Source organism: Pholis gunnellus (genome assembly GCF_910591455.1).
Source record: "Pholis gunnellus genome assembly, chromosome: 20".
In the NCBI taxonomy this organism is placed as follows: domain Eukaryota; kingdom Metazoa; phylum Chordata; class Actinopteri; order Perciformes; family Pholidae; genus Pholis; species Pholis gunnellus.
In genome coordinates, this window is record NC_136547.1 from 15,701,784 (window position 1) to 15,729,643 (window position 27,860).

A 27,860-nucleotide genomic window follows, 5' to 3' on the forward strand; every position below is an offset into this window, starting at 1 on the left:
AGAGAGAGAGAGAGGTCCCAGTCCCATCTAATCGGATTAGGCGACTATAGGTTACCAGGCTGCTGTCTCTCTCCGCCCTACATGGGACGGTCGTGTGCGCAGCACTCTTACTATCTGCTGGAGCGCCACTTTTTTTTTGCCAAAACCCGGAACGTATTTCCATTCACGTGTTTTTTGACCGAATAGCTGCAACTACAACGCAACGTGGTTTCGTTTTGGGTTCGCGCGAAAGAAGATTTCACTTCGTGGGGCGTTCAGGGTCTCAAACGTGCATTATGTCAACTCTTTGAAAATGACTAATCGTAACTGCACGCGCAACATGCTTAACTAGAAGGCCCATAGCGTACCACGGGTCAATGAGTTTGTGTAATTTAGGCTCCCATAGACGATACAAGTTACTTTTTTTAAGGGCAAGCTGCGATAGTTTGGTTCCGCTCTCCAGTCCCATGCCAGCGCCCCGCGAGCCAGGCTGCACTCTACCCCGAGGACAGTGCCCTAGGCTCGGGGGTTAGATGGTGCTGATCACGGACGACAGGGATGGAGGAGGCGTTTCGTCGGTCCGGGTTAAACAGCTCCATCAGCAGCATAAAGTCGGGGGAAACTTCATCCAGGTCCACCCGACTGTTGTCGAGGAGCCGCTGTCCAAATCTGACGACGAGAACTACCTGGGCTCGTGCGAGGAGGACGACGAAGAGGACGACGGCGGCGAGGAAGACGATGATGCATTCGAAGAAGTTGACTTTGAGGACTTGGAGGACTGTCGGAGTATCGCGTCGGACGACTCCTTCTACCCGCCGGACGACGTGTTCGCGGACTCGGAGCGCACCCCGTCTCCGGAAAGCCCGGAGCCGCTGTCCTTTTTCCAGGCGTGCTGCACCAACAACGCGGCTATCGTCCGGATAATGATGCGGCATGGAGTGAAGGAGGAGGCGGTCAACGAGAAGGATAGGAATAACAGGGTATGGCATGCAGCCCACTAGGACCACTTTTGAGTAAGCTAAACTTCACACAAGTAGCGTGATTTAGCTACTGTAATAGATTACTTTTTACTTTAACACAAAACAGACGGACTAAAGTTTTTAGTTCAGTAAAGTTAGCTGAATTGACTTTAATTTAACATGGTATTTTGTATGGAGAAGTTATGCAGCAAGTAGGCTTATGAAATGGTCTTGCTCAGGGGCACTACATCTTTTTTGTCTATTTAGTATCAAACTTTCTGGCCTCTCACTGAAATCTTAATTGCAACAATTAACAAACAATCAGTTAACAATCAAATATCCCCATGGGACTTAAAAAAGAGATGTGGGTTGAGTAGAGCCTGTTTGTTACCAGGTTGCCAGTTGGCTTGAGCAGGCCACATTTTAAATCTTCCACATGTTTTCTATATTTCCTTGGTTCCAATCATATTTATAAACTCACACCTCTACCCTGAATCATTTTTCATACCAAACTGGTATTTGCTGACAGGTCTGTCCATGTGTGTGTTGACTGACCTCAGTTTTGCAAGAGGGAGGAACTTCAAGCTCTATAAAAACACAGAAGTCTCACGGTTAGCAGAACACTCAATCCTCTGTGTGTGTGAGAGAGAGAGTGTGTGTGTGTGTGTGTGTGTGTGTGTGTGTGGTCTATGAGTGTGCGTCTGCATTTTCTTGCTCTGGATTTGGATTCCATGTGGTAGTCCGATGGTAAACACAGTAAATACCAATGAGAGGATGGCAATAGTGTGTCTGAGAGCAATTCAAAACCGTAGTAGCTACAAAATAATGACCGAAGATGCGTTTTAAAGCCATGAGTTAGTTGACTGATTTTGCAAACATTGGCATCAATAGCAATGTGTAATCGTTTATGTACAGCTTCGATCCGTTGACTTTAAATGATATGAACAAATTCATATTTTTCACTAAAGGCAATTTATCAAAAGAGTTGCCGCTTATTGGAAAATGATTGGACATCTTGTCCGCTGTGCAATCAAAGCACGCGTCCCCTTTATGTGCATCGCTTCACTCCTGCCAAAGTCCTGCAGCCCATGGGCGAAGAGATGAATCCATAATGATGGAACGCCAGACTAGTTTTCATTCATCTGGACATTTTGCTAATAATAATTGAATTTACTGGCAATAGGCAATATGCTGAGGACGGATATTTGGCCTTGTATCTTGTATATTTTTTTTTTTACCATTTTAGCCCTTTTTCTCATGACCAGCACTTTCTTTTTATACCTTCACATGTGGAAGATAACTGTAGTTTTCTACCATTGACAACCAAAGAGCTCCCGTAGAGAAGTTCGTAGAGTGCCATTGCAGTTTGCTTCGGCATTCGTGTGTGTTATTCATTTACTTTTCTCCTTTGAAAAAATTGTCCCCACCCATCTGTGTTTTCATATTACTGAGCTTACATCACAAATCTGCGTCTCTAACCTCGAGGCTACCCCCATCCATCCGAGTCCATCATCATCGCTCACCATCTGTCCCCCTCCTTATCCCCTCTGTTCGCATGTAACAGCTGATGAGGTCATGGGAGGGAAGAGTAGTAATGACATCATTGGAATGCAAAGATTTCTCTTCTCCTCTGTGTGACGTGCACAATAGATCGGATTCATTTGGTTGGCACGCCAAAAATGCTTGGATATAGCTTGTGTGTGTGTGTGTGTGTGTGTGTTTTACCCGTGTGTGTGTGTAGCAGTGAGCGCCAGTTATGTGTTTGCGTAGATAACCAGGATGTGTGCTGCAGTGCATTCGCCATTTGCTTTGCGATGACCTGCGACCTCAGGGATGTGCACGGACCCAGACACAATGCAGTTTAGGAAACCCCTCCAGTAGAAACACATGTTGATATGAATCTGTTAAGCTCGTTAGTGCTCGTGTTCAACATCCTGACACGCACGTCAACATCCGAACTGAGCCGACAGCCTGACAATGTGATGCGCAGACAGAGAGGGGTGTTACATCCCAGACTTGAATTTGACCAAGTACAGAATGTACACTATTTAAAATAGGCTATATTTGAGCTAAAAATGCTTGAGACGCAGAAACGTTTGTACTTTTTCCCCAGTCCAGCCAAAGTATTTGTCACACACACAAGAATGAGTTGCCTCTGTTTTCTGTGGTGCCTTTCATCAGGGAGGTCAGAGGTCAGGGTCAGCTGCAGAATGGCAGCCCAGAACCTGGAAGGGATTCTGTGTTTTACATGAAGCCACTTCAGCAAAGTCAATGCAGGCCTAATATTTCTTTTTTTAAATCTACTTCCCTGAACTTCTACTTGGCCCCATATAAATTGTTTTATTTATTAGCGGTTATCAAATAACAACAAATGTTTTTGCTGTATGACTTTTTATGACATACTACATAAATCCACATTAAACACACCAGGGCTTCATCGAATGATTTTTGGACTATTAATGACTTTTTAAAATCATACTACATATGACTTTACTATGACATTTTATGGCATACTTTGCCGTTACTTTTTACCATTTCTTTATGACTTTTATACGACATTTTATAATACTATATTATGACTTTTAAATCATTATTTGATGTCATACTAAACAATGACTGTTAATGACATTTGTACTACACTATGACTTTATTATACTTTATTATGACATTTTAATGACTTTTTAGGGCATACTCTGTAAAGGCAGATCATGGAGACATTTTCATTGTTCTAATCTAATATTGTCACATTGAACACCTATATAATATAATATAATATGACATGTTATGGCACACTATACTATGACTTTTTACTACATTGTTATGGCTTACTTTATTATGACTTTCTATGAAATTTTCTATGACATATTCAGATTTTTTATGACCTACATAAGAGACTGACCTTTAGCCCGGGGTTAATGGTAATTCGAGTAGTACCTTCACTGTCTGCTGCATAGAAAAACAAGTTCATTTTTAAGAGATGTGGGTAACATAAGACATAAGATGTGTGTGTTTTGATATCATATAACAAACGGTAACGGGAGAACGGGTTTTTGCAGCAAAGCATCTGCGAACGTCTGTTTGGCTCTTTGGTTAACAGCCGACACATAATTAAATCACATTAATATGGTCGCGATAAAAAGGGAATTGAACATCAACAATCCCTCCGGTGGACAAAATACCTGCAACATGGCAAGGATTAAGGATAAGACTCGCAGAGAGAGTAGAAATCAAGTCAGATAGCCTCAAGCAACATTCTGCAGAACATGAATCCGTGTGTCATAAGAGAAAAGACAAAGATAAAGTCACTGCCAAGCTTGCGTGTTGAAACCTGATTAACTGTAATCACGAATGACAAACTGTCCATGTTCCAACTAACACAGCCCGAATGCTAAACATAGCAAAGCAACCTAATGACAAGCCACCGTGTAGGTCATAAGTACGTGTATTTAATTTTCATTGTATATGATTACAGCACAGTAATTATAGACCGTCAGTGTCAGAATCCCGACAGTATCTTCTCGCTGTTGTGACTGTAATAGCGGATGTGTTGGATGAAATTTCCACAAACCATTGTTGTAAAAAATAAAAGATAAATGCAAGTCAGTGAACATCAGGATTATCTCAGGATTATGTCAATATGTATTAATATATCGATATCATCAGGCACCTCTGACCTTGTTTAGGGTAGAGTGTGCTGTCATGCTCACATGATAACTCAATAAATACGCAAGCGCACGCACACACACAGACACACACACACACACATAATTCAATCAATTTAAATGAGGCCACCCTGCTGGACTGTTCCCCCCCCCCCCCCCCCCTTCTCTTTCTCTCTGTCACTCACACTCACATACTCCCCGTCTAGAACACAATCAAACTTTCCAAACAGGGTGAGATCTGATGACGAACCAGGACCGATACAGTGCAGTGTAGACGACAGGCAACAGAGTCTACACAGAGTGTTTCAGACGGGCAGACCAACGCACATCAGCTATCAGGGCAACAGGCAAGATGACTAAATGAGGCACAGGCGGGGGGGGGGGGAGGGAGAGAGAGAGAAAGAGAGAGAGAGAGAGAGAGAGAGAAATTTGGCGCTGCAGATGGTAGCAAGCACGATGCTGCTAGCAAATACGGATGAGTGGAAAAATCAAAGCGACAGTCATACACATCTGATTTGATACAGCCATGTGAACACTCAGCTGCAGACAGGAGCACAGTTAAACAGGGAGGCTATTGACAGAAACATGGCCCAGTAAGTCTGTGTAAGTGCTTCTGGTGTATGTGATTGAGGGCGGTCTAGAGTGTATTTATTTGCCCGTGTGTGTGTGTGTGTGTGTCCTCGTACACAGAGATGTACTGTAAAGAGTGCAGCGTTTTATACTCGGTTTATGCAGGCCGCAGAGATACCGCTTGTCTGCCGCTTAGATGATATTGCTAAATTTAGCTTTGACCAGTATTTGGGAGAAGAAAAAAAAGATGCAGTTTGGATAAGCCCTTTTTTAAGAAACAAGAAGGAAGTTAGATCGGTTGATAAGTCACACTGAACCCACAAGGGAAGCAGACTCTGCTGTGGCGTAGAGGGCTAATTCTTGGCGTTATTAAACGTGCTTGGCTGTGGATGCTATGCTAGTGGTTTCTGTGTATGTGACAATGCTGCTACAGTTTTCATTAGATGGCATTCGCCATTTTCCAGGGCATAAAAAAGGCAGTTCATTGGGCTAATAAGGAAGTTCTTCAGAATCAGCTTTATTATTTATCAATTCAACCATGCATTTCTGAAGATGCTACGGTGCTATTGCAAACACATACTTTGGTCATGCTTAAAATAAATTGATTAAGAAGCAGTTAATAACGTTGTGGAGCTGGGAATCCTGGAGGTGTGGTGTCTATAAGGAACTTTCAGGGATACAGTTTGAGTCACACTCACTGGAGCCAATTATTATAGCACTCTCACATCAACTGTAGGTGCACAGTTACGCCTGTCTCCCTCCCCCTCTCTCTGTGTCGCCGACTGATACGGCTAAGCCTTTCTATTCCTAGCTCTGGATATTCCCCAGATTACTGTGTGTGTGTGTGTGTGTGTGTGTGTGTGTGCTTGTGTCTTTGTCTGTGTATGTCTGTCTATATGGGGTAATAATAAGTTGACCAGAATTAGTTTGTCTGTATTCAGACAGCATCAGAACCCACTGACCTTTATGGTAAATGCAGCTTTAGTTAAATTCAACTAAAATAAATATTCATTTATTCTAAGAAAATTTTAGTTTTTGACATTATGTACTTATTTGATGAAAATTGGCATTACCAAAAATACATTTGAGTTTTAAACTCACCAGAATGATGAATCCTCCCAAATTGTTGAGTGTTTTAGAGGGACAGACAGCTTAAATTGCTAATGTTTAGATAGTTATGTGATAGAAATAATGCTCCGTATCATTTATAGCCCATATGAATGCAAAAAAAAAAATCTTAATTCAGAGGAGCATGTTTCAGCGTTAGTTTAAGTATCAAGAGATAAAATATCACTCAACACCACAGGCCATTTGGGCTTCAAACATAACATATGCTACGTTATACTTAACTTTACGAGCTATTATCAAAGAAAATGTCAAGAAAAGCTGCACTTTCATCAAAGGCGAGTTTTGTGGGTAAAAATAAACTCAATTTAAGAGAGCGGCTACAATCCAGTGTAATGGAACAGAGGAGATTACAGTCAGAGAGGGCATATGTCTCCGTCCATCAGAATAAAGTAATGAAAGCTTTGAAATTGTCACAGTGTGCATCTTCATTTGGCCTACATACAAAATGCATAATCCTCCCAAAAACCATCGGTGTCGTAATCAAAGTCTCACTTTACATACTTCTGAATCTCACACACACATGCACTGCACACTCATCCATCCCTGGAAGTACCTCTCGTGATTGTTTCAGGGTCGTTGAGCTACCTGGTAGTGTTGTTATTTTTATCCCCTAAGCCTCACATTTAAGTCATCGAGTGGGCAATATTGTGTAGCACATGATTGTCTTTTCCCCGATTAATGTGCGTCCCCTGCAATTGCATGCTGTGTGTGCATTTCGCTGGTGCTCTTCTCTCAGATCGAGCCACTGGTTAAGTGCCTGCAGAGAGCCAATAGATGAAACAAAAAGTCCAGATAGTGTTGAGCAGAAAACTACAGCCTGGAAGAAACAGGTAAAAAAAAGTACGTTAAATGCTTGTGTGTGTTTGGGAAAAAAAGGTTCCTGGAGAAGACAGTGCCAGACGGCTGAGATTGCTCCAGACATGCTGCAGGGCATGCTGCTAAAGTACAGCACAGCAAGGCAGGAGGCTTGCCAAGAATGTGTGTGTGTGTATATGTGTGTGTGTGTGTGTGAGAGAGAGAGAGACATAGACAAGGTCAGCATGCGTGTGTCTAACCAGATAAAGCAATCTGGAGCTGTGCCAGTGTAAGTGAACGTCTTCCAGACAATCCATCAGTTGCTCCGCAGGACCTCTCTCCACCTCACCTCTCGCTATGCTACACAGCACCAACGTGACCACATCTCCAGCCGGCACGCTGCCCGGCTCCTTTCAGCCAACGGTTTAAGTTTAGTTCGTCTCACGGGTGAGAAAACAACAACATCTACTGTACATGTGCTGCACAGCCTGTCCTGCAGACTTAACCAAAATCCCTGTCTGATGCAGATTAGTAGAAATGAAGGCGGGGGGGGGGGGGGTGCAGATTTAAACTTTAGACTTTATTCTATTGCACACCTTGTCGGTATAATGTGTGTGTGTGTGTGTGTGTGTGTAGTAGGTAGACATGGGGGAGGTTGGCACCAATTTTGTATGTTGTCTATAAACGTCCGTGCCCTCTCTGTACTAATCTTCAGTCAGTATTATGTTTTGTTCATATCAGGGAGACAGAACTTTGGATCACATCCACAGCAGAGTTCAATGGAATAATTAACGGGAGTAACACGGTGTGCTCGGGCCAAGAGGTGCAAAGCGGCACGTAGGTTTTACTCGCGCTCTTGTGAAGAGAACATCATGTCACAGGAGAAGGTTCACCAATCAAGTCTGCTCTAGGAATGTCAAATGTGGAACAAATTGTCACAACTTACCTAAATATTATAATACTTCCCTCTTTGTAGCAAAGTTTGAATTGATTTCCTAAGTCTGATTATTAACTCTTTAGGTCTGATGTTCACAGCAACTGGCTGGTTATATTATCTGTTTTAATCGCCGTGCCTGTGCTGTAAAACTAGAAAAAAATAGAAACTGTTTTAACATCAAGAACATCGTGTATTTCACTAGTTCCAGTTGAAGGTGGATTTACGTGTAGTACATTACCTTTATGCCTGTGATGGAACAAAACAGAAGACAGAAGTTTTTTTTGTCCCTTCAGGTGTTTTTTAAGATCATTCTCATCACATTAATGCTATCATTTACATTTATCGACTTATTTGTGAATTCTGGCTTCTTGTATGAAAGCTCTGTATTTATCCACCTGTGCTCTGAGTGAGAGTGAAAGACATATCTTTCTGACAGAAACATATTTCATGTATAAACATACTGTGCACATGATATGTCAACTGAGAACTCTGTGTTCCCGAATCCAGCTTGCAGCTCCCCCCCCGTCTCTCCCCTGGTGGTGAACTTGTTTGTCTTGGCTAGTGAAGTGTGCACCTTCCAGAAAGTACCCAACTTTTACAGGATTTTTCCAGGACTACCGAAAACTCACACTCGCAGACTAACATTTGCGCATACGTCCGCACACATAAAAGGGTTCTTATTATACGAACGCACAAAAGTACACAACAACATCAGACGGGGACTCAGCTTGTTTTTCCACTCAGTTCAAGACGGTTCAGTTCTTAATGAAAAGACAACAGATGTCACCTTTATTTTTAAGGATATTAGTTTGGAAAGAGGTCTCCTGGTCTTCTGGTTTCTACCAGGCAGCAACCTCCGTTTCTGAGAAGTAAAGCCGATGCAGTCCCAAACACAGGAAGAAAAGAGAAGTTGGTCATAAGTGATGATTGAGAGGGATTATTTTAATATCAGTCCATACATTATTTCTGTTGCATATCACACCTTTAAGTCCTCTCCTGTCCCTTTTTGTCTCAGATAGGGCTGTTGGTCGCGTGTTACCAGGGTTATGTGGACGTCGTCATAGCGCTGTCTCAGTGTCCGTATCTGGATGTCAACTGGCAGGACAGCGAGGGAAACACAGCTCTCATCACTGCTGCTCAAGCAGGTAACACACACACACACATACACACACACACACACACACACATATAAACACAGCCGTATATCAGACCCTGGCTCAGTGAAATACACACAGGCTGGTTCAGAGCCCTGTTGCACACATGCTTGTACAGTTACAATTATATACACACAGGCAGTTTGGCACTCATACTGACACAGAACACACACACAGACTACTAGACTAAAAAACAGTAACTGTACGAAAGTGTTTTTTGAAACAGAAAGACCAGCGTATGGATGTGGATCTCGTGTGAATGCCTTGACTACAGACTGTGTTATAACGTACAGTAACAACCGTCCGTCCCTCTGTTCTTCAAGGCCACATAACGATCACCAACTACCTGCTCAACTACTACTCGGGGTTGGACATCGAGAGGAGGAACTGCCACGGCTTCACCGCACTGATGAAAGCGGCCATGCAGGGCAGGGTGGAATGCGTGCGCTCGCTCATGATGGCAGGTGAAGAAAATGTGTCTGATTGCACTAAAAGTTACAAAACTCTATCGCAATCAGAAAGGAGGATAAGTGTCGACTTCATACTCGCCTCTAGATGAAATGTGTCAAGATGTATTTCTTTGTAATTTGTTGCACACTCACACACACATCTATTAACTCTGTGAGGGTTGTATGACGGGTGGTGTGCACGAGTTGTCATGAGAACACCGAGACAGATAGCAAACTTTTATCTTCAGTCATTTCTTTGCTCTCCTCTTCTAATCTTTTAACCCGTATCTTTGTGTATCCACTATACCCGTTCTTTAACCTTTTTTTGTGCCACCACCAGGAGCTTCCCTGAATGCCAGGGACCTCGGCCGCCACTTCACTGCCAGAGAGTGGGCCTTCTTTACGGGCCGCTATGAAACTGCCTGGGTGATGACGCGCCTGATGGAACGGCCCTGCCCGCACCAGTACTGCGAGACATATAGGTAAACTCATCCTCTGTCATTCTAGCTATGTAGTCACCTCTGGACAGGTCTTTCTCAAAAGTAGCCTTGAGAGAGAGTCTATGACTTACTTCATGATGGTGAGAAGAGTAAACCCTACCTACCTGCTGTTGCTGCAGTGGATTTATATCAAATTTCTTTTCCCAGTCTAGAGTGGCCCCCGCTGGCATCGCTGGCGGCCAAAGCCCAGGAGCCCCGTGGCTGTCTGAAGCGCCTGTCTGACACCGTGAGGAACATCTTCAACATCTCGAACGTCACCAACCCCGAGGAGCAAGGTGTTATCGACCACATGGTTTCGATAACGACTGCCATGCGGAGCCCAGTCATTGCTGTGGCATGCCATACAGTGAGTAATTAGGCTCTAGATCGTGTTTACTCGTCATTATCAGCATCAAACAGTATCCCACCAGATCCATCAACCCAGACGCACATGTTCCTCAATTTCCCCCTCACTCCAACAAGCATTTTGTATGCTGAGATAAGGTTATGCGGGTAACTACTCTTTTTGATAGTTTTCTCTTTTAAAGCCGCTCTCCTCTGTATTATTCCAGTGTCTGTACACACTCAGCATAGTTGGAGGTATCAGAGCTCTCTTTCTTATCTTCAGATGGAGCCAGCCATTCTTGTACAATGTGGAAATCATTACTTCTCTTATTGTTCTTATCAAGCAGTAGAATAAAGTAGAACTATCGCTGCTGTTTCATAGAATCAATGTGCAAACAAACTGATGATAATATTGTGGTAATTGTGCTATTAGAGGATAAATCTGGTGCTAATTTATCTTTGCTTTAATCAATAAATTCTCTGCTTTTTCACGGGATTTGCACACAATAATTAAAGCATATAATTAACGGCAGCCTTATCTGGTAAGCAGGTTATTCATGCAAGATTACAAGCACTGCAATACTGCAAACAAAAGGGAAACTGAACAGAATTCTTCTAATTATTACTGCTATTGCTACTGCAGTGCTACAAATACTGATATTATAACAAGTAATACCAACCAGGGGCTGTTGTGTTTCAGGTGTGTCCGGACAGCCTCCCAAGTGTGGGCAAACGGCGGTATGCAGTCCCAGAGATCATCCGCCAGCAGCGCGCCAAGGACCTCCGCTCCATCAACCCTGACAGGGTGGACAGCCACCTCAAACTCTTCCAGAACTCCCGGGTCACACTGGTGGCCAAGAACTCAGCCGACCGCCGGGCCAGCCTTCAGGCCCAGAGCCTGGTGCCTCGACACCGGAGCTCCAGCCTGAGCACGGTGGCTTATAACGAGGCCCTGGAGCTGCGGAGAACCAGCCTGCTGCCCATGCACATGGTGCTGAGGAGGAGCAGCGTCAGGCCGGGGTTCAGCATTCCCAAAGTGAGGGTCTCCAAGGCCCCCACGCCCACGTACGAACCGGAGAAGATGCGGAGGAAGAGCAGCTTCAAAGACGGAGGGGGGCACCTGTTGCAACTACCAAAGTGGCGGTACAAGGAGCTAAAAGAAGAAAGGAGGAAAGCCGAGGACGCAGAGAGGAGGAGGCTGGAGGTTGTGACCAAGAGACACCTTGCTGCTGGGAAAAGGAAATAATATTGCCTCAGAAGATGCCATGTACACTTCAAAAGACTATTACGTTTCAGAGATTTGGCTTTAATATTTTTCTACAAGATATGAATAAGCAGATGTGTTCCTAAAAGAGGACAAAGGACTAAAGAGGCTGCAACGTTTGGGATGCTAGTTGGCCTCTTTAAAATGTCTGCTGCAGCTTTGACGGCATTAAATGCTCAACGCTCAGTGTCCTTCATGATGTCAAGCAGTGATTACCCAGGGGATTTGATACTTGAAATGCTGTTAATTAACTTATTTTTCATATTTATTGCTTTTTGATGGATGGCCTAGTCTATATTTGATTAAGCTTTGGGTGTTGAATACAGCAGTGTTTTTACACTGAGTTAAGCTGTATCGGAGTAGAGGACACTTATTGACACAAACTCTCTCAAACTGTAAGCACAGCAGAAATCAGTGGAGAATACCAATAGGTGTGTCATATTGACTGAGAAAGCTAAACATAAGCTTATATATATATATATATATATATATATATAAATAATGTCATTTGACAGCAATATTTCAGACGCTTTTTGTTCTGCTTTACAAAGACTTACCCATGAATGTATTTACGTATACATTTTATATGAGATTTGAATGCTTTTTGATGAGAAACTTTGTATTTTTGATGAAATATAGACACATACTGATTTACAGCTATGTTTTCTAGTCTTAACGCTCGAGACCAACACTGAAATGTGAAGCACTATTACTATCTCAAATGTTTACATTGCAAAAGCCCATTCATCGCGCCGAATGCGCCTCTGAGACTGAATTTGGTGTGTACAGGGTATATTGATACACTTATAATTTCAAATGCCTCCACTATGTTCTGTTGGAAAGTTAATAACAAATTGATGGGATTTTTTTGTACTCTTCTAGATTTCCATTAAACATTTTATGAGGTTTAATCTATTAGCAATTGCAGAAGGGTGAGCCACGGCCAATATGACAGTATAAGTAGAATTGAAGTGATAATCCCGAACATGTGGGACCCTCTGATAAAAAAAACAGTCGACCCATTATTGCGCAATAGGTCCGCTCCCCGTTTTAACATTAGAACAGTGAAAATAATGGCCGTGAGTTTAAAACGCACAGAGCCACGGGCAGAGCAGGGATATTGTCAGAGCGCAATTTCACGGTCCCAACTCCTCATGGCTATTGCGGCGTAAGTGTCATCCACAAGTGTGTGTCTAATAAACATGGTGATGAGTTGCTTTGGGTTTACAAGGACACTTCGCAACAGAATCATTTCTCCAAATAAACCTCGTTGACTTCAGCGCGACGACCAAACTGCAGTGAGTTCTGCACTTAAAAACTGGAAGTGGATTAACACGTTTAGCATCAACATGAGGAAATGTTTCATGTGAAAATAGCTTTATGCTGGCAATGCAGTATCATGGCCAACAAACGTCTACTGTCTGCAGTTTGTTATGAGGCAATGAATAAAAACTACATTCCTTCGGAATAGACTTCTGTGTTAGTGTTTTGTGATTCAACATGAAGCATTTTCACCAGGCTTCTGCAGGATTTCTGTGAACTGGAGAAACTTTAGATACATCGCATACTTATATTTATGACAGGGCAAGTCATATCAATCATCTATTCCAAGTTCACTCATACAGAGTGTGGAGGAATGAACATTAGTGGGTTGTGTGTGTGTGGGAGAGAGACACAAAACCTATGAGCTCCGAATGCATCAAGTAATATTTAGGCCATGGTTGTAGCTCAAACAGCTGTTGGCTTAGATTGTAACCTGAGATTATGAGGCGCAACAGGCTTGGTCAGCGATTCCCCTCCCGCCCTCCTCCCACACTCTGACCCACATCCCTCATAATAGATATTCAGAAGTGGCCAAATAAACAGGGCCCTATCCACTGATAGTAAGGCAGCTATTATGTCATGCCATGAAGGCTGGGATTCAGACAGGGTGACCTGTGGGGGGGGGGATTCTTAGTTGGGGCCCTCTGCTGGTTGGTTTTAGTACAACACGTAAAGATGTCTGCATGTAAAATGGAGTATATCTACAACAAGTGGCATTGACATGAAGTGTATCGATTACATAAATTGCTTATTATCAGAACAATTATGTCATATCACATAGAACTATTGCATTGTTTGTACTTCTTTACACGATTTGTGAGTAAAATGTCACCTTTGTGTTACTTTTTACACGTGGCTTTTTTAGATTAACACAATATTGCAGCTTCATAGGTTATATGATGTGGCAGTTATTACACTGTCACCGCAGATAGTTGTCAAATCTTAAATATGATAATTAATAACAAAAAAAAACATATATGTGCCATGAAATAATCAAGAAGTAAGATGAAGCAATCTGTGCGTAGCAGAATGTAAGTGCTACTCGGAAGTTGAAAAAGAAAATTATAGTTGATTTAGTTATTTAATTGCTCAAGAAAATCAGAAGCTTTATTTGTAAAAAATGCATGCTCAAAAATATGATCCTCACGGTCACAATGACCATATATTCTTAGGCTTAGCAAGAACGAAGTGTACTCTTTCCCTGTGCTGAAGGTATGAGAGCCATTTCATTTCATTTCTTTTTTTAAAGTATTCTGTGAAATGATACTGTGATGCAATCAAGGATAAAGTAGGCCCCTCTTAATGAATTCCATTTCTGAAATGCTGAAAAAGTATGAATAAATAAAAATGTCTCACAATTAAATCAGCATCAGAATGATCTCCAACGTGTGAACTAAAAATGAACTGCAAGTGGCGGCGCTATCACTGATAAAAAGTGAGGAAAACTAGGCAGAGAGAAGCTCTCTGACAGAAGAAAAACCTCTCTCAGGAGGTTTGAGAACACCAAACGGTACTGCATTATACTTTCTGTTAGACATTTTTAGGAACGACACTACAGAAAATAGGTTAGTTTCACATAAAAATCCTGTCAATGCTGTTTGAGGAGTGAGATCGTATGATGCGATGCTTGGAATATGAAAAACAAGCAGTTTGGTTTTTGGTGAAACCGGAGCCAAAATGTCACCGTCCTTTTTGTCATTTCAACCCTGATGCCTTTCCAAAAATGTCCTGACCTAAATGACTGAAACACCCTTTACTCCCACTGGTGCCTGTTGACTGAGTAAACCTCAGCATTGGTGGAATGTTCGCAGGCGGCTGTGTCAGAGAAATGACCAGTCTCAACTAGCTGAAGCCAGTTTTAATGTTCCTAAGGACCTCAGGCTAACAGCTGGTGGTGTGTACTCAGGGCTAATAAAGTGACCCTAAATGACGACTTGGGTAAAGTGCCTTAAACTGTAACCTTGACTGTTTTTTATGGAAGAAAAATAAACTACAAAAACATGATTCTCTCCTAAATATATCCACATATTGCTCATGGGTACCTGTTTGCTGTAGGCACTAGTACAGAGACCAGAACAGACCACTGAGCCAGTCAATGAGTGGGTCTACCAGCTTAAACACAGCCGTCACTCTAAAGACTTCAGACATGTGAAAAGCTGAACCTACATTCCTATTATTTGATATTTAATAGACGTCAATCCAGAAGGCAAACTTAAAGAGACCATGTAATTAAACGTAATAGGTTTTCCAAAGCACTTTAGCACATTTGTACGGGCTGTCATAGTTACAGGTGAAGAATTCTTTGCAGTGTGACTAATATACTGTGCTAAATACTGACTTAATGTTAACTAGCCACACTAGCAGTAGCATGCTATCAGAGTATTTAAGAATAAATCTTGATCCGATTGACCTTCATTCTCATAGAACTAGAGATTCCTGAGCACGGGCAGTATAATACATTTTTAGCAGCGTCTCGCTCTCATTCTGTTCTCCCAGTCAGTCTAATGCGGCACGGCAGGGGATGAGAGTTCTGCCACATTGAGAGAACTATATAAAACCATGGAGAGTCAAGGAGATTGTGCCTGCTTTAATGGGGTGTTACAGCTTGCTGACAGAGGCTCGCACCAACTAAGCCTGCACTGGCTGGTTTATTGGGCTAACATAAACTGACAGAACACCTGGTTGCAGATGCTTGTGTAAAGATGGATTACACGCACTAACACCTGGTGCATGCTGTGTGTGTGTGTGTGTGTGTGTGTGTGTGTGAGAGAGAGCGAGAGCAGAGGGAAGAAAAACAGTGGACAGCTCTTGGAGAGATGCTTCGGTTTCATTTCAAAACCACCACCTGAGCCTTAATCCCTCAGCGCAGGGCGCTAATTCACCATGGGATGCTCAAATACTCTCGGTAAGGTGCAGCACACAATCAGTCAAGTAGGACTACTTTGAACCTCAGAACTGCGTCACTGGCCGACTGAAAACCTTTTTTTTTTTTTTACATGACAAATTCCACAAACCCAGTCTCAAGACAAGTTTTCATCAAGTCATCCCTCATTTCATTCAAATAAAAACAGCACTTTCTTCCAAGATAGTATATATCTTTATTTACTATGACAACCACACCTAATACCCAAGTCCACGCAATGGCTAAAGATTTATACAATTTGAACAATTTCCTCAAGAAAAAGAACAGAGAAAAATAAAACTCTTTTAAACTTCTTTAAATTAACATCGGAAATCATTCCTTCTTGGCAAGATACATTTCTCTCTCTTTCTTTCTTTCCTGGAAACCTGAACATTAGTGTTGCAACAAATGACACTTGAGTGTAAGGGGATGGGTGATTAAGGATAAGGGTGGTGTGTGTGCCTGTGTGTATTGATATTTTGGGGAGCTGATGCAGATTATTATACCTGCGGATATCCTGGCAAGTACAAATCAATGTATTGTCCTTGATCACTGACAAACTGTCACATAGTCAACATATTTGTTCTATGGCACGTGTTTTGCCCAGCGATCGCCTCGTCACCTTCAGCGAACAGTTAAGAGCCTCCCTACTTTCTGAGCTGCTTCTCTGCAATGCTTTGATCGGCAATGGTGATGTTCAGGCTCAAGTTAATACGAACACAAAGCATCCTGCAGCTGCTTCACAGTATCTTAAGATTTCATCACATTTCTGGATACATTTTCATTCCAGTTGACTCTGGTGCGACGCAAAGAAAATGTAAATCCATGCGAGTCAAATGAGACAGAAAAAAAAATCCTGAGCAATGAGGCACTGATGGGATACTGTTACCGTGAAGCGGGTTGAGTTTGCATTCAAATTAACATTGCCACGGAAGGATGGGCTTTATTACAGCTCCGACAAGGCAGGGTAAAATAGAGAGCAGATCAAAGATCTGTAAGACTCGTCTCTATTAAATAAAAAGGTAAGAACGGTGACAGAGAGGAAACTGTAGAAAAGGCTCAACAGACTTTGCTATGGCCCAAAAGCTATACAAGCGTTTGCTAGAAGCGTAGCTAGCCTTCTTCAGTCACGACACTAACGGCATGCATCAAGTAGATACGTAGGTAAGGACAGCCACCATAACAGAGAAGTGGGCAATTTTGATGCATCTCATTGGTTCTTCTTATTGGGCATCGATAATATTGAAATGGCCAAATGCTTGTCAAACTTGCCAGTGACCTCAGCGTTAGGGCTAATGATTGGTCGACGCCGTCCTGCAATTAGCTACTTTTCCTCTCTGGCTCATTGCTGTACCGTGCAATTTGGCAACAGTCTCAGTGAACCACACATCGAAACTGCGTTTTGCATTTGAGAAGCTGCTCTCTGTGTTCTTTTTTTGGTTTGTGTTGATCAAAGTAAAACTGGCGACCACCTCCTGATTTAATTGATTGGTTCTTTTTTTTTTTTTTTTGGTCTTGAAGATCATAGGTAGAAGGCTGGAGCTTAGGCTGAGGTGATTGGTTGGCCTGATTGATAGGTTGCTGTGAATGGCTGTTTGCTGTGATGCGGTAATGGTTGGCACATCGCCCCCCCCCCCCAGACTCAGATCTGATCCTAGAATGATAATTATAAAAAAGACCACCCGCCCATGCATACCACCTTAAGACTGTACAGCTGTCAAAACTATTTCTCTTAAGGAGAGGACACAAAAGTGCAGAACTTGTAGTGCAGCACCAAAGCAGCAGTGGGGTGTGAAGATTTGAACTTCTACGATGGCTGTATTCGCATTGTATTCAGTTGCTGATAAATTTCTCATATATGGTAACGAAAAACTACTCCGATTATTTAGAGGAGATCTGGTGCCTGGTGGGGAAACATCTTCATCCTGTCCGTTCCATGGGGGAAGGCCGGCTGGTGGATGGTGAGCGTCGCCATTGTCGCCTGCTGCCTATAGTTCACTTGCGGGGCTGGTGGATGTGCTGGTTGATGTGCTGAGTGGCCGGCAGCTTGGAGACACAAGGCTGGGGCTTCTGATGAGCCACCTGGGCGGCCGCGGGGGTGAAGTCCTTATCCCCCTGAACAGAACACAGTCAGTCAAAAGTCTTTAAGGGCACGATAATGCAACGCATTGTTCACAGGAAAATTACGATCGAAGCAAAAGCTTTACAGAAGATACGGCGCACGAGTTTCGCTGCATTGTACCTGCTGCAAATCTACTAACATACAGTACGGCAAATATCCATCAATCTGAGGTTAGCTATTAAACAGTAGGATAGTGATTGTCACCAGTAAGAGGCTCATTATCAAACAGACAAAACATGTGTGAGAACGTATGTTTGTAATACAAAGTTTTGCAGTTTGTTTCAGAGCCCTTTAAGCCCCATTTTTAAATCCTCCTTTCCCTCCGATAATCAGAACAATGAGGAAATCCCTGAGAGTGAAGGGTAGAGTACGGGGCACTCATCCGTCCCCGCTAATGTGCTCTGCAACCTCAATCTCCTATTCCAAGAAAAACACCCAAAAAACAGACGCTCGCTTCTAAATCGGGTCGAAGCAGGAATTCGATTATTCACAGGGGAATGCTGAATTTTAATCAGACTTACTACAATCATTCCTCCCTTCTTTCTTTTTTATCTTTACCTGCCAGCATTCTCAGCCATCTTGCTCAATGTTTCTTTTCTTTCTCACATCTTTATTTTCCTCACCTTAATTCAACAGTTGTTGTTTTTTTCCAGGCTACACTTCTCTCTCACCTTCTCCCCCCCCCGATCCCATTTGTGAGAGAAAACATGAGTTCAAGTGGGGAGATGAGATTCATAAGCAAATGCATTGCACATAACATTCATTACATTTTAACGTTATTAACGGATTAACGTTGAAAGTTTTAATTCTCTCGTATTCTAGTTTAGCTGCTTGTGTCCAGGTGTTGCCATAATAATGTTAATACTCCATCATAAACAAAATGACAGAACGAATGGTTTCCTCATTATCGGATTTCTTAGGATGTCCATATGGAGACATTTGCATAAGCAAACAAACACTGCCTGCCTGTCTGTCTGAACCTCGAGCTGCACTTCACTACCATCCTATCCTTGCTTGACCCTAATCCTCTCTGTATGTGTTGGTTTTGTACTGTATGCAAGGCTGTGCACTAGCTCTGCTGCATGTGTGTGTGTGTGTGTGTGTAGGTGGGCACAAAACAATTACAGTGCGTGTGCGTTTCTTTCATTTAAAGCCAATTCCACAGCTAACTGGATGGGATGTGGATGGATTTGACCTCCTATTGCCCTTGTTCTCTCTTCTGAAGCTCAAAGCTTCTCTCTCCTCCATCTCCCTCCTCCTGCAGAGGTATGGGAGGGAATGCAACTAATTACCGGTATTATTGCACCAAACTGTGAACAGAAGTCATGATGATTGGCAAGTCTGGCTTCCTACCTCCTTTTTATACCATTTAGTACACAGCTAAAATACACATTATCGGTAAAGACACAAAACATGCTCCAAAAGGAAGACATCTTAGAAAATGGAAGATTTAAACTACTCTTTTTTTTTTTTTTTTTACATCGATGTGGCTCAAGAAAATATATCGCTTAAGTTTCTTGAATTGCATCCAATGTGGGTTTCTTCCGCTAAATTATTCTAAAGAAAACTGTCTTACCCAACATGCATTTAGCTATGTACCCAATAGGCTAAGATGTACTTCTCAACAATGTATTTTTACTTGGATTTCATGAATATAACTGTCTGCGTATAATAAAAAAAACAAACATAATAAGCATTAACATACTTGTCTTGTCTTGAGATATCCTGTCCCTGATTTTTTGCTGAGGTATGATGACTTAATTTGACACTGGGATAACGGTGTGAGGTTTTTTTGGGGAAGGTAAAGAATCTGATCCCAGCAGGCAGGAGGACACGTGCTCTGAACCACAAAACCCAACTCTGGACAGGAGGACGGAATACATGCAGTACCCTAAATAACTGCCTCGCATTAGATGAACACCGAAAGACCTGAGAATCCCATTCTGTCCTTTAAAGAGAAAGAAAAGATAGAAAATATATAGCCGGGAAAAAAAAAAAAAAAAGAAGTCTCAGCAGGCTACAAAATGCACACACACTGAAGTGTTTCACTTGGCTCCTAAAAGGCTTTTCTGAGGCTTTGTGCAGTGCTAGCCTCTGGGTTTGATGGCAGTGATAGAGGGCGAATGGAAAGGCTAGAGGAGGATCGGGGGATAAATGGAAGGCCTGCCACCTTGCTGATATCACTGCAATCTTCCGCAAACAATCTGCCTGGTGTGACACACACACACACACACACACACACACACACACACACACACACACACACACACACACACACACACACACACACACACACACACACACACACACACACACACACACACACACACACACACACACACACACACACACACACACACACACACACACACACGGCAGAACTCAAGGACGCTTTTTCACACACAAACACACACATATCTATGCTCCAACACTACATCCCAATACATACAGTCGAAAACAAACAAGTCCTTCCACAGACTTTGACCCACTTTTCAAAGTGGCAGGTCAAGCCTACACACACACACATACAATTTTCAATCCAGAAGTGTCTATATTTTCTATCTTTTTTTACTTTATCTTCAGGCTGGGAAGACAGGAAATTGTGAAATGAATGACACTTTTCACTGATGTGTTCCATGTTTAAGTTGCTGGCCTGCATATCATTGATTTATATATAAAAACAGCTTTTAAACAGACAAACTATCAATCAAACTCACAGCATCATCTTTAATTATAGATATTTGATTCCTGATGGCAACCCTTCTTTACTTTAGAACAATCTTCCCTCTGTTGGTACCCTCAACCCTTTCTTCTCTTGTTCTGCCTTGTGATTCCTTTTCTCTCTCTTATTCAGTCTCAGCACTAAGCCTCCACCTCTCCCTGCAGACCTCATGTCCCAGATATAAACCACCTTATCATGCCTATTTCAACACTACTGGTGGTCTTTGTCTGTGTGTGTGTGCGCGTGTGTGTGTGTCTCACCTTTGTCACCACTCCAGACACGATCACGGGGACCTTTGGTGGACTAAAAAGGAGAACAAAAGAAAAAGAGAGAGAATAATATAATGAAGATTTGTAGAGTTCATAACAATATACAATTCAGTAAGTGTGCGTCCAGTGCTTTATTCTGTGGTGATTGGGTTTGTAATTTAATCGTATTTTGAGCCGGCTAAGGGTGCGTCTCGCTGTATGGCCATGTTTACAAAAACTTTACCAATCTGGCCACTTCAAAACCTCCAAAAGTGACACTGTGCAAAAAATTTGAAAACCCCAAGTTGTCAAAACACATAATATCCACAGTCTTACTCTCTCTGGCAACACACACACACACACACACACACACACACACACACCGGATGGACCTGCCAGCAGCCTAAATAGCTCCCATTCATCCTGGCCAAACACTGGGGCTCAGAGCTTCTGGGTGGAAAGCATGACAGGCGAGAGGAAGGGAGGCAAGGGGGAGAAAGCTGAGGCTATGACAGGAAAAGAGAGTTAAAGAGGAGGAGGCTGATAAAAAGGAAAGGATTTGGAAAGAAGGAGATGAAAAAGAAGCGGGGGAAGGAAGGAGGGACGGGGGGGGGGGTGAAGCCAGGTCAGGGCAGATGGAGGGGAGAGTGGAAGAGGCGAGAGGGCAGGGAGGACAGCGGAACAAAATACCTATATAATAACAGACTGTGAGAGGAGAAAAAAAAGATGGAGGAGAGAGGGAGGCAAGCGCTCACTCAGACATGGAGAAACAGAATGGATGGAGGAAGAGAAAAAGGATGAGGAGGAGGAATGCGGAACCCGAGGAAAGTATCGACCTTGACATGACAAACGAGCGCCGTCTAATTTTACAGCGTCGTCTCCCCCCCCCCACCCGGCAAAAGAGTACAGTTGTTGTTGCCACCTTCAAAACTCCACTCAAAGACATTAGCTATAGGAGCGAGCATGTCCAACTTACGGCGTACCTCATTAACAACATAAATATGTTGAAAAGTCGAAGAGTTCCTCACAGAGACCGCAAACTGCAGCCTCAGCAGAGAGAACCCAGGCACTCGGAAAACAACATTTGAAACATCTGCTACTTTCTTATTTATTTTATGATCCATGCACAACTTTTTAATCGCAATCAATTAAGAGTTATGGATTTTCAACACATCTGGCTAACCTCCCTCCCTGCAATCAACATCTTGGCACTGAATAGTCTGCTGCTACTTATCTTAATGAGAGTATATACACCTTGCTATTAAATTAATGCTGGGATATGTTGAAATCTCGCTGATCATTTCCTCACGAGCTACTTGTCATAATAACGTGGGGTTGAGAGGTTCTCTATTAGCAAGTCAATTAACTATATGGCATATTAGCGCCGCGAGTGTTCCTCATTCAAATGAATGCTTTTGCTAGCTTGCCGCTAACATTTGACTAGGCTGTAGAGTTTTAAAAAATGTTGAGGTTATCTGAGGAACAAGTAGGGGAATAAAACGTGCATATGGCAAGCGCTAGATGAAGAAAAATAAAAACAGAAGTGTGAATAATGCTAACAGGAAATTCATGATTCATTCACATTTATGTGCAAGAACCTGGAGGCTGAACTTTCCTCTTAAACACAACTGTCATAGCGAGAAGTATCTGCTTTCATTACACACATAGTTAAGTGAAAAATGGCATGTTAGCAATACAGGATAGCAGATTTCCAAATGTATTCAAACAGGCACGTCTAGCTCTAAGCAAGCTCATTAGCATTCAGCTGCTACAGCCCCGTGAAGCTGTTTTTCTGAAACACAAATGTAGAAACTCTCTTTGAATATCTTTTCACAATGTTTTCTGCTATAAATAGTCATTTATACTTGTGTTTTACACACAGCACAAGGTACAGTAGCTTCACTTTTCAATTTCCATTGAAGCTACATTGAGCTGAGACGCAGTGGGGTTGAGGCGAACATTCACCCAAAGCTGGATATGTATTCCCATGCTGAGAGAGCGTGGGCTGGTATTCACCTCACGCTGGGTCATCACATGTCTGTATTCTATCGAGTGTCGATCTCCAGTGTGCAATCTGAAGATAAAGCCTGAAATATTGAAAACAGACTTCAAAGGGAGGGGAGGTATGAAAAAAAATAAAGAATCGGCACTGCATTTTAAAGCATGCATGGCAACAAAGTTTGCACGTTGTTGCTAGGATAGGGCATGAAGGCTAGAGAGACAGAGAGCATACATATGAGACATGACTAGACAGACGGACAGGAGTGTAAGCCTGTCAGAGGAACAGCTAACAAGCATCTAACTCCTTCAAAAAATTATTTTATTTTTAAAATCAGATAATGAGCAAGACGAGAGCTTTTCACCTGACTGCTAATGAGAGGATACGACACAAACGATATGCCACCGACACCTATTTTTCATCTGTTCAATCCGTATGGCAAAATGAGAAAGAGAAGCCCAGAGAAGGGCACACAGAGAAAGAAACCATAAGTGAGGGTGAGGAGAGACAGGGCGAGCCTGCAGGGGGCAGTAGAGAGCTGTAAGGAGTCTTTGGGAGGAGTCGCTTTGTGCCAGGCGAGTTAAAGAGTCAGAGGGAAGGAGAGAAAGAACGAAGGAGAAAAAGAGAGAGGTAGACACAGAATGCTAATTACTCAAAGATTTAAACGTACATTAATGTTGTGGTGTGTTCTTCCCTGTCTTTAGCTCTGAAGCCACACCCCACCCATCGCTCTTTGCTTCAGCAGAGCACGAAGTTTGTTGCCGTGGGCGAGGTGGTGGTTGCCATAGAGACTGATGCATGTTGCCCGTGCCCGTCTCCGCTCCTCCTCCTCCTCCTCCCTACCCACCCTCGCTCTCTCTTTCCTCTCAACTTTTTCGCCATGAGCTGTCAGCTTACTGCACATTTCGCAACAGTTCCTACATTCAGGATATGTGCGCAGCGACTTAGTGAAGCGTGCACACACACCGCTCTTTTTCCAAGGCTCTGGAACATATCCACCTCTCACCAAAAAACATGTAGGAGAGGTGACACGAGGCCTACGATCACCTTCCATTCTTCCAGTTTGTTTTTACAAATGAAGCCAACCGTCGCCGTGCGAGCAGTTCATAAACCACGTGTTCACGTTTAAAAAGAACGCAGCAATATGTTAAGTGATTGTGTTCATCTCTTCACCTCCGTCTCCCTCTCTCCTGCTTCTCTAACTCTCACTGCAACGTCACACTTTTACACGGTGGAGGAAACATGGATTTACAGTCAGTGGGCGGGGGAGCCTCTGCTGGGTCACCAGCTTGCTCTGGCTTATGCCTCCCCCCCCCCCTTTTTTTTTTTTTGCCTGCATCTCACCCCTTCCAACTTGTCCGCTACTACTCCCTCTCTTCTACCGAGTAAAACCTTTCCTCTTTCGCATCTTCACACCGCCATGGATGGCATCTCTCGCTTTCCATACCATCATAATTCTCCCCTCTCATCCTCGCCATAATCCCGGCCACATATCTCGCCCCCTTTGCCCCATCTGTCCATCTCGGCTAGATTGGCTACGGCAGGTGTTCCCCTGACTACAACGCTTCACTGGCTGCTGCTAATGCGAAATTTACCCAGTAGCCACCTGCTAGACGTCCATCAGCGTGACAGGGACAGACAGAGTGTGCGCGAGTGAGAGAGTTTCACGGACTGCATTTACTGATGGAGTGCAGTTACTCAGCCTCTCTTTTAGGATGGGCTGACAGGTCATTTCTTTAGTTAAAGATAAACATTTCACGGGCGGACGGTAAACCTGCATTTACACAGCCAGGCCAAGAGGAGTTTATCAAGCTAAAAAAGGACTGAAATTGTTTTCCTCAGTGATTAAATGCACTATTTGTGACTAATATATTTTCACAGCCCAAGGAATGATTCGTCTTCTTTGACGGCAAGCTCTAAAAGGAAACATTTGGAGGAATAAATACTCTGGCAACTAGTAAACCCTGTGTGGCTCTGGTGAGACAACTGGCCAGTTTACACACGAGGGAAAAGGGTCAGACATATTTAAAACCACAACATCCTATATTGGATTTAAAAAGCATACATTCAGTCATCGTATCAGTGCAGCATCTTATAACACATTCACCACTTTAAGACTGCAATGCAAGGAATAAAGGGAATAATACAATCACAAAAGTGTCCTCTTTCTCAAGCAGGCCTCCACCCTTGAGAAGTGTAAGCCACGCTCGCGTGTTGTTTTTGTGTTTCTACTCGACCTCACTTTTTTTGCTCCGTCTACTATTGCCACTCACCTCGGCACAAAGGAAAGGGGAGCAACAGGAAATGACTTAATGCCACCGACAGGCTTGATACTATTCCTGCTCTGAAATACAGGAAAATACCCAAACAACACGCACAGTGGATGCAATGTATATCGCTGTGTGTGCGTGTGTGTCTAAAGTACAGGCACACAGAATATCTTGACAGTTGGCAACGTTCTTGAACCCTGCTCTCGGCTACGCACTGCTCGTCAGTTCTCATTTATCACCTCTGATTAGCACTAACACACACACACAAACGCACACACACTAACTGATATGCGGAGTGAATACGCCACCTGTACCAACATTCACGAGTCTTGAGTAGACGTATGTGGGTGTAGAAGCAAATGCACAATTACACTGAAAATAAGCAACAACTTGCACCACCTCAGTGAGTGACCTGAGTAGAAACAAACATGTAAAAACAAAAACACGCTAATATGAAAGCACAATTATTGTCGCTCGCATATAGCGCCGGGCTGATGTTAAACATGCAAACCAAGGCTGCTTAGAGCAAACAATAGCGACTGCTGAATGGGCTGGTCCAGTTAATGCTGTAATTATGCAGTAATTATGTTGTTTACCGAATTCGCTGGCAACAGCACCCAACAAGTCTGCTGCAAAACTGCCCACAGCACAGCCTTACAGAACAGTGGAAGAGCCGAAATTGCTTAGTTGACAATTTGCAGGGTGCGTGTTTGACTGTAATTTACAACATACGAATCAGTCATTTTGCATCTTTTTAGTTTTTTTGTCTCTCTCTATGGCCATTTTGCACCACTGTGGTCCTTTAGTCTCTCTCTGTAGTCATTTTGTGTCTCTTCGTAGTCATTTGATTGACTCAATCAGAAATGTTATGGCCACCTAAGACTCACAGGGGCCTCCTCACCCCTTGGGCCCCTGCATCGTAGGCCCTTTGCAGTGATCTTTCCGTGACTGTGTGGGTGTTGTACCTGCTGCTGAGGTACTCCTCCTCGTCCTCCTCGTCCTCCTCATTTTTCTGTGGTGGTTCTGGAACAGCTGTCGGCTGGTGCTTCTGCACTATCCTCATACCTCCTGCTTTTACTGAAACACACCGAGGGACACACATGCACACTGTTTACCAGATGAACGGAAACAATTAGCAGATTTCATTAATGATGAAACAGCTGATCAAAATAGTGAGAAAATACAAAGATCCCAGATATTGATATACAACTAAAAACCATTATACGTGTTTGGATGGTAAATACTTCGCACTGTAGTGGCCATGTAACCGTTAGGGACTTCAACTTTATAATAAACTTCAATGCATGACTTCTATATTGTTTACAGACCTGTCCTACTTTTAAGTAGCACGGTGAATATAATGAGTTAGAAACCTGTCCCTCAACTAAAAGACCAAGGCTAGACCGTCTGTGTGGTGGCAAGCAGCCATCCTGATGAAGTGTCCTTGCGCAAGTCCTGGAATTGTAAACAGCAAATTAGTCAGCTGACCGTGACCTCTGACCCCACTGCAGAGGGGCTGGTTGTATGATTGAGATTGTCAATGGTCTCCATTGTTCTTCAGTCTGCATTGATACACCTGCATGTTTGTTGCAGACTGAGTCCCACGCGCTCTGGGCCTCCCACTTATCACAGATTGGGTACGAGGGGCATTCGTTATCTTACTGTGCAATCACTCCTGCAGCTGCTGCGGCCCCGTGACCTGCCACATACGCTCATGTCCACGTACACCTAAACTGCCCTTTCCTCCGCCTACAGACTGGAGCCTATAGGACCTACACGTCATCGCCGTTCAACAGCATTAACCGCTACGTTGTAACTAAAACCTTTACGTTAGACGGTGATTACCAATCGCTACAATAACGCCAGGTTTGATAACGATGTTGCAAGATCTCACGCCAACCCGGAAGTAATGAAAATGTGCGAAATTGAGAAATACGGCAGATTGCGCTGCATGCAAAGACACGGTGTCATTCGCTGGCAACTGCGAATGTAGTGACTGCATGAGTATTAATCATCAATATGTGATTTGTTTTCGGTAGAAACACAGGCCTGGTTAAAAGGAAGCTTTCAAAAACAACACATCAGCAGCACAAGGAGCTGTACCTGCAGGGAGATGTCCTCCTTTGGTTTCCACTTTCTCCTTCGGCGGCGAAGACATGTCTACTGATCTGGAGTCTGCAGCGAGAAGAACCCGGAGCGTCTGACAAACACAATTCCTGATTTATTCTGCCTGAAATTGTGGACTACACTTCACTCTGTAACGTCAACGTGGCTTCTTTTTTTTTTCTCTCCCTGAGCAAATTGTTTAGGAACGATGCGTGATGACGTAGCAGAAACGGAAGGACGTAAGGGGCGTGCTGACGTCGGCCGTAGCCAGCGTCTATGTGCAATCCGCAATCTGAGGATGTGAATTGCTATGTTTTTTTAAATTGATGAACACATAGCAGTCGAGTATTTCAGATAAGACCTGAATATAACAGAGTACATAATATAACCTATATTAAAAAAGAACAATCCCCTGATTTCAAATGTCATTATTAGCATTCATATTAT

General features: G+C 43.1%; 2 protein-coding genes across 2 annotated transcripts; one reads left to right on the plus strand and one right to left on the minus strand.

Moving 5' to 3' along the window:
• Window positions 1-512: 512 nt before the first annotated feature.
• ankrd33ba (ankyrin repeat domain 33ba) lies at window positions 513-12,913 on the plus strand (the record flags this gene model as incomplete). The annotated part of the gene is made up of 6 exons (XM_079181094.1): window positions 513-959; window positions 9,046-9,175; window positions 9,508-9,648; window positions 9,974-10,115; window positions 10,281-10,479; window positions 11,158-12,913. 6 exons carry the CDS (start codon window positions 513-515, stop codon window positions 11,701-11,703), a joined length of 1,605 nt encoding a protein of 534 aa, XP_079037220.1. The 3' UTR covers window positions 11,704-12,913.
• A 4,525-nt stretch (window positions 12,914-17,438) lies between these two features.
• On the minus strand, window positions 17,439-27,617 carry dap (death-associated protein). Its single transcript, XM_079181411.1, has 4 exons — window positions 27,411-27,617; window positions 26,273-26,384; window positions 21,051-21,093; window positions 17,439-18,061 (listed from the first exon to the last, which is right to left on the minus strand). Exons 1-4 carry the CDS (start codon window positions 27,463-27,465, stop codon window positions 17,942-17,944), a joined length of 330 nt encoding a protein of 109 aa, XP_079037537.1. The 5' UTR covers window positions 27,466-27,617; the 3' UTR covers window positions 17,439-17,941.
• Between the last annotated feature and the right edge of the window lie 243 nt (window positions 27,618-27,860).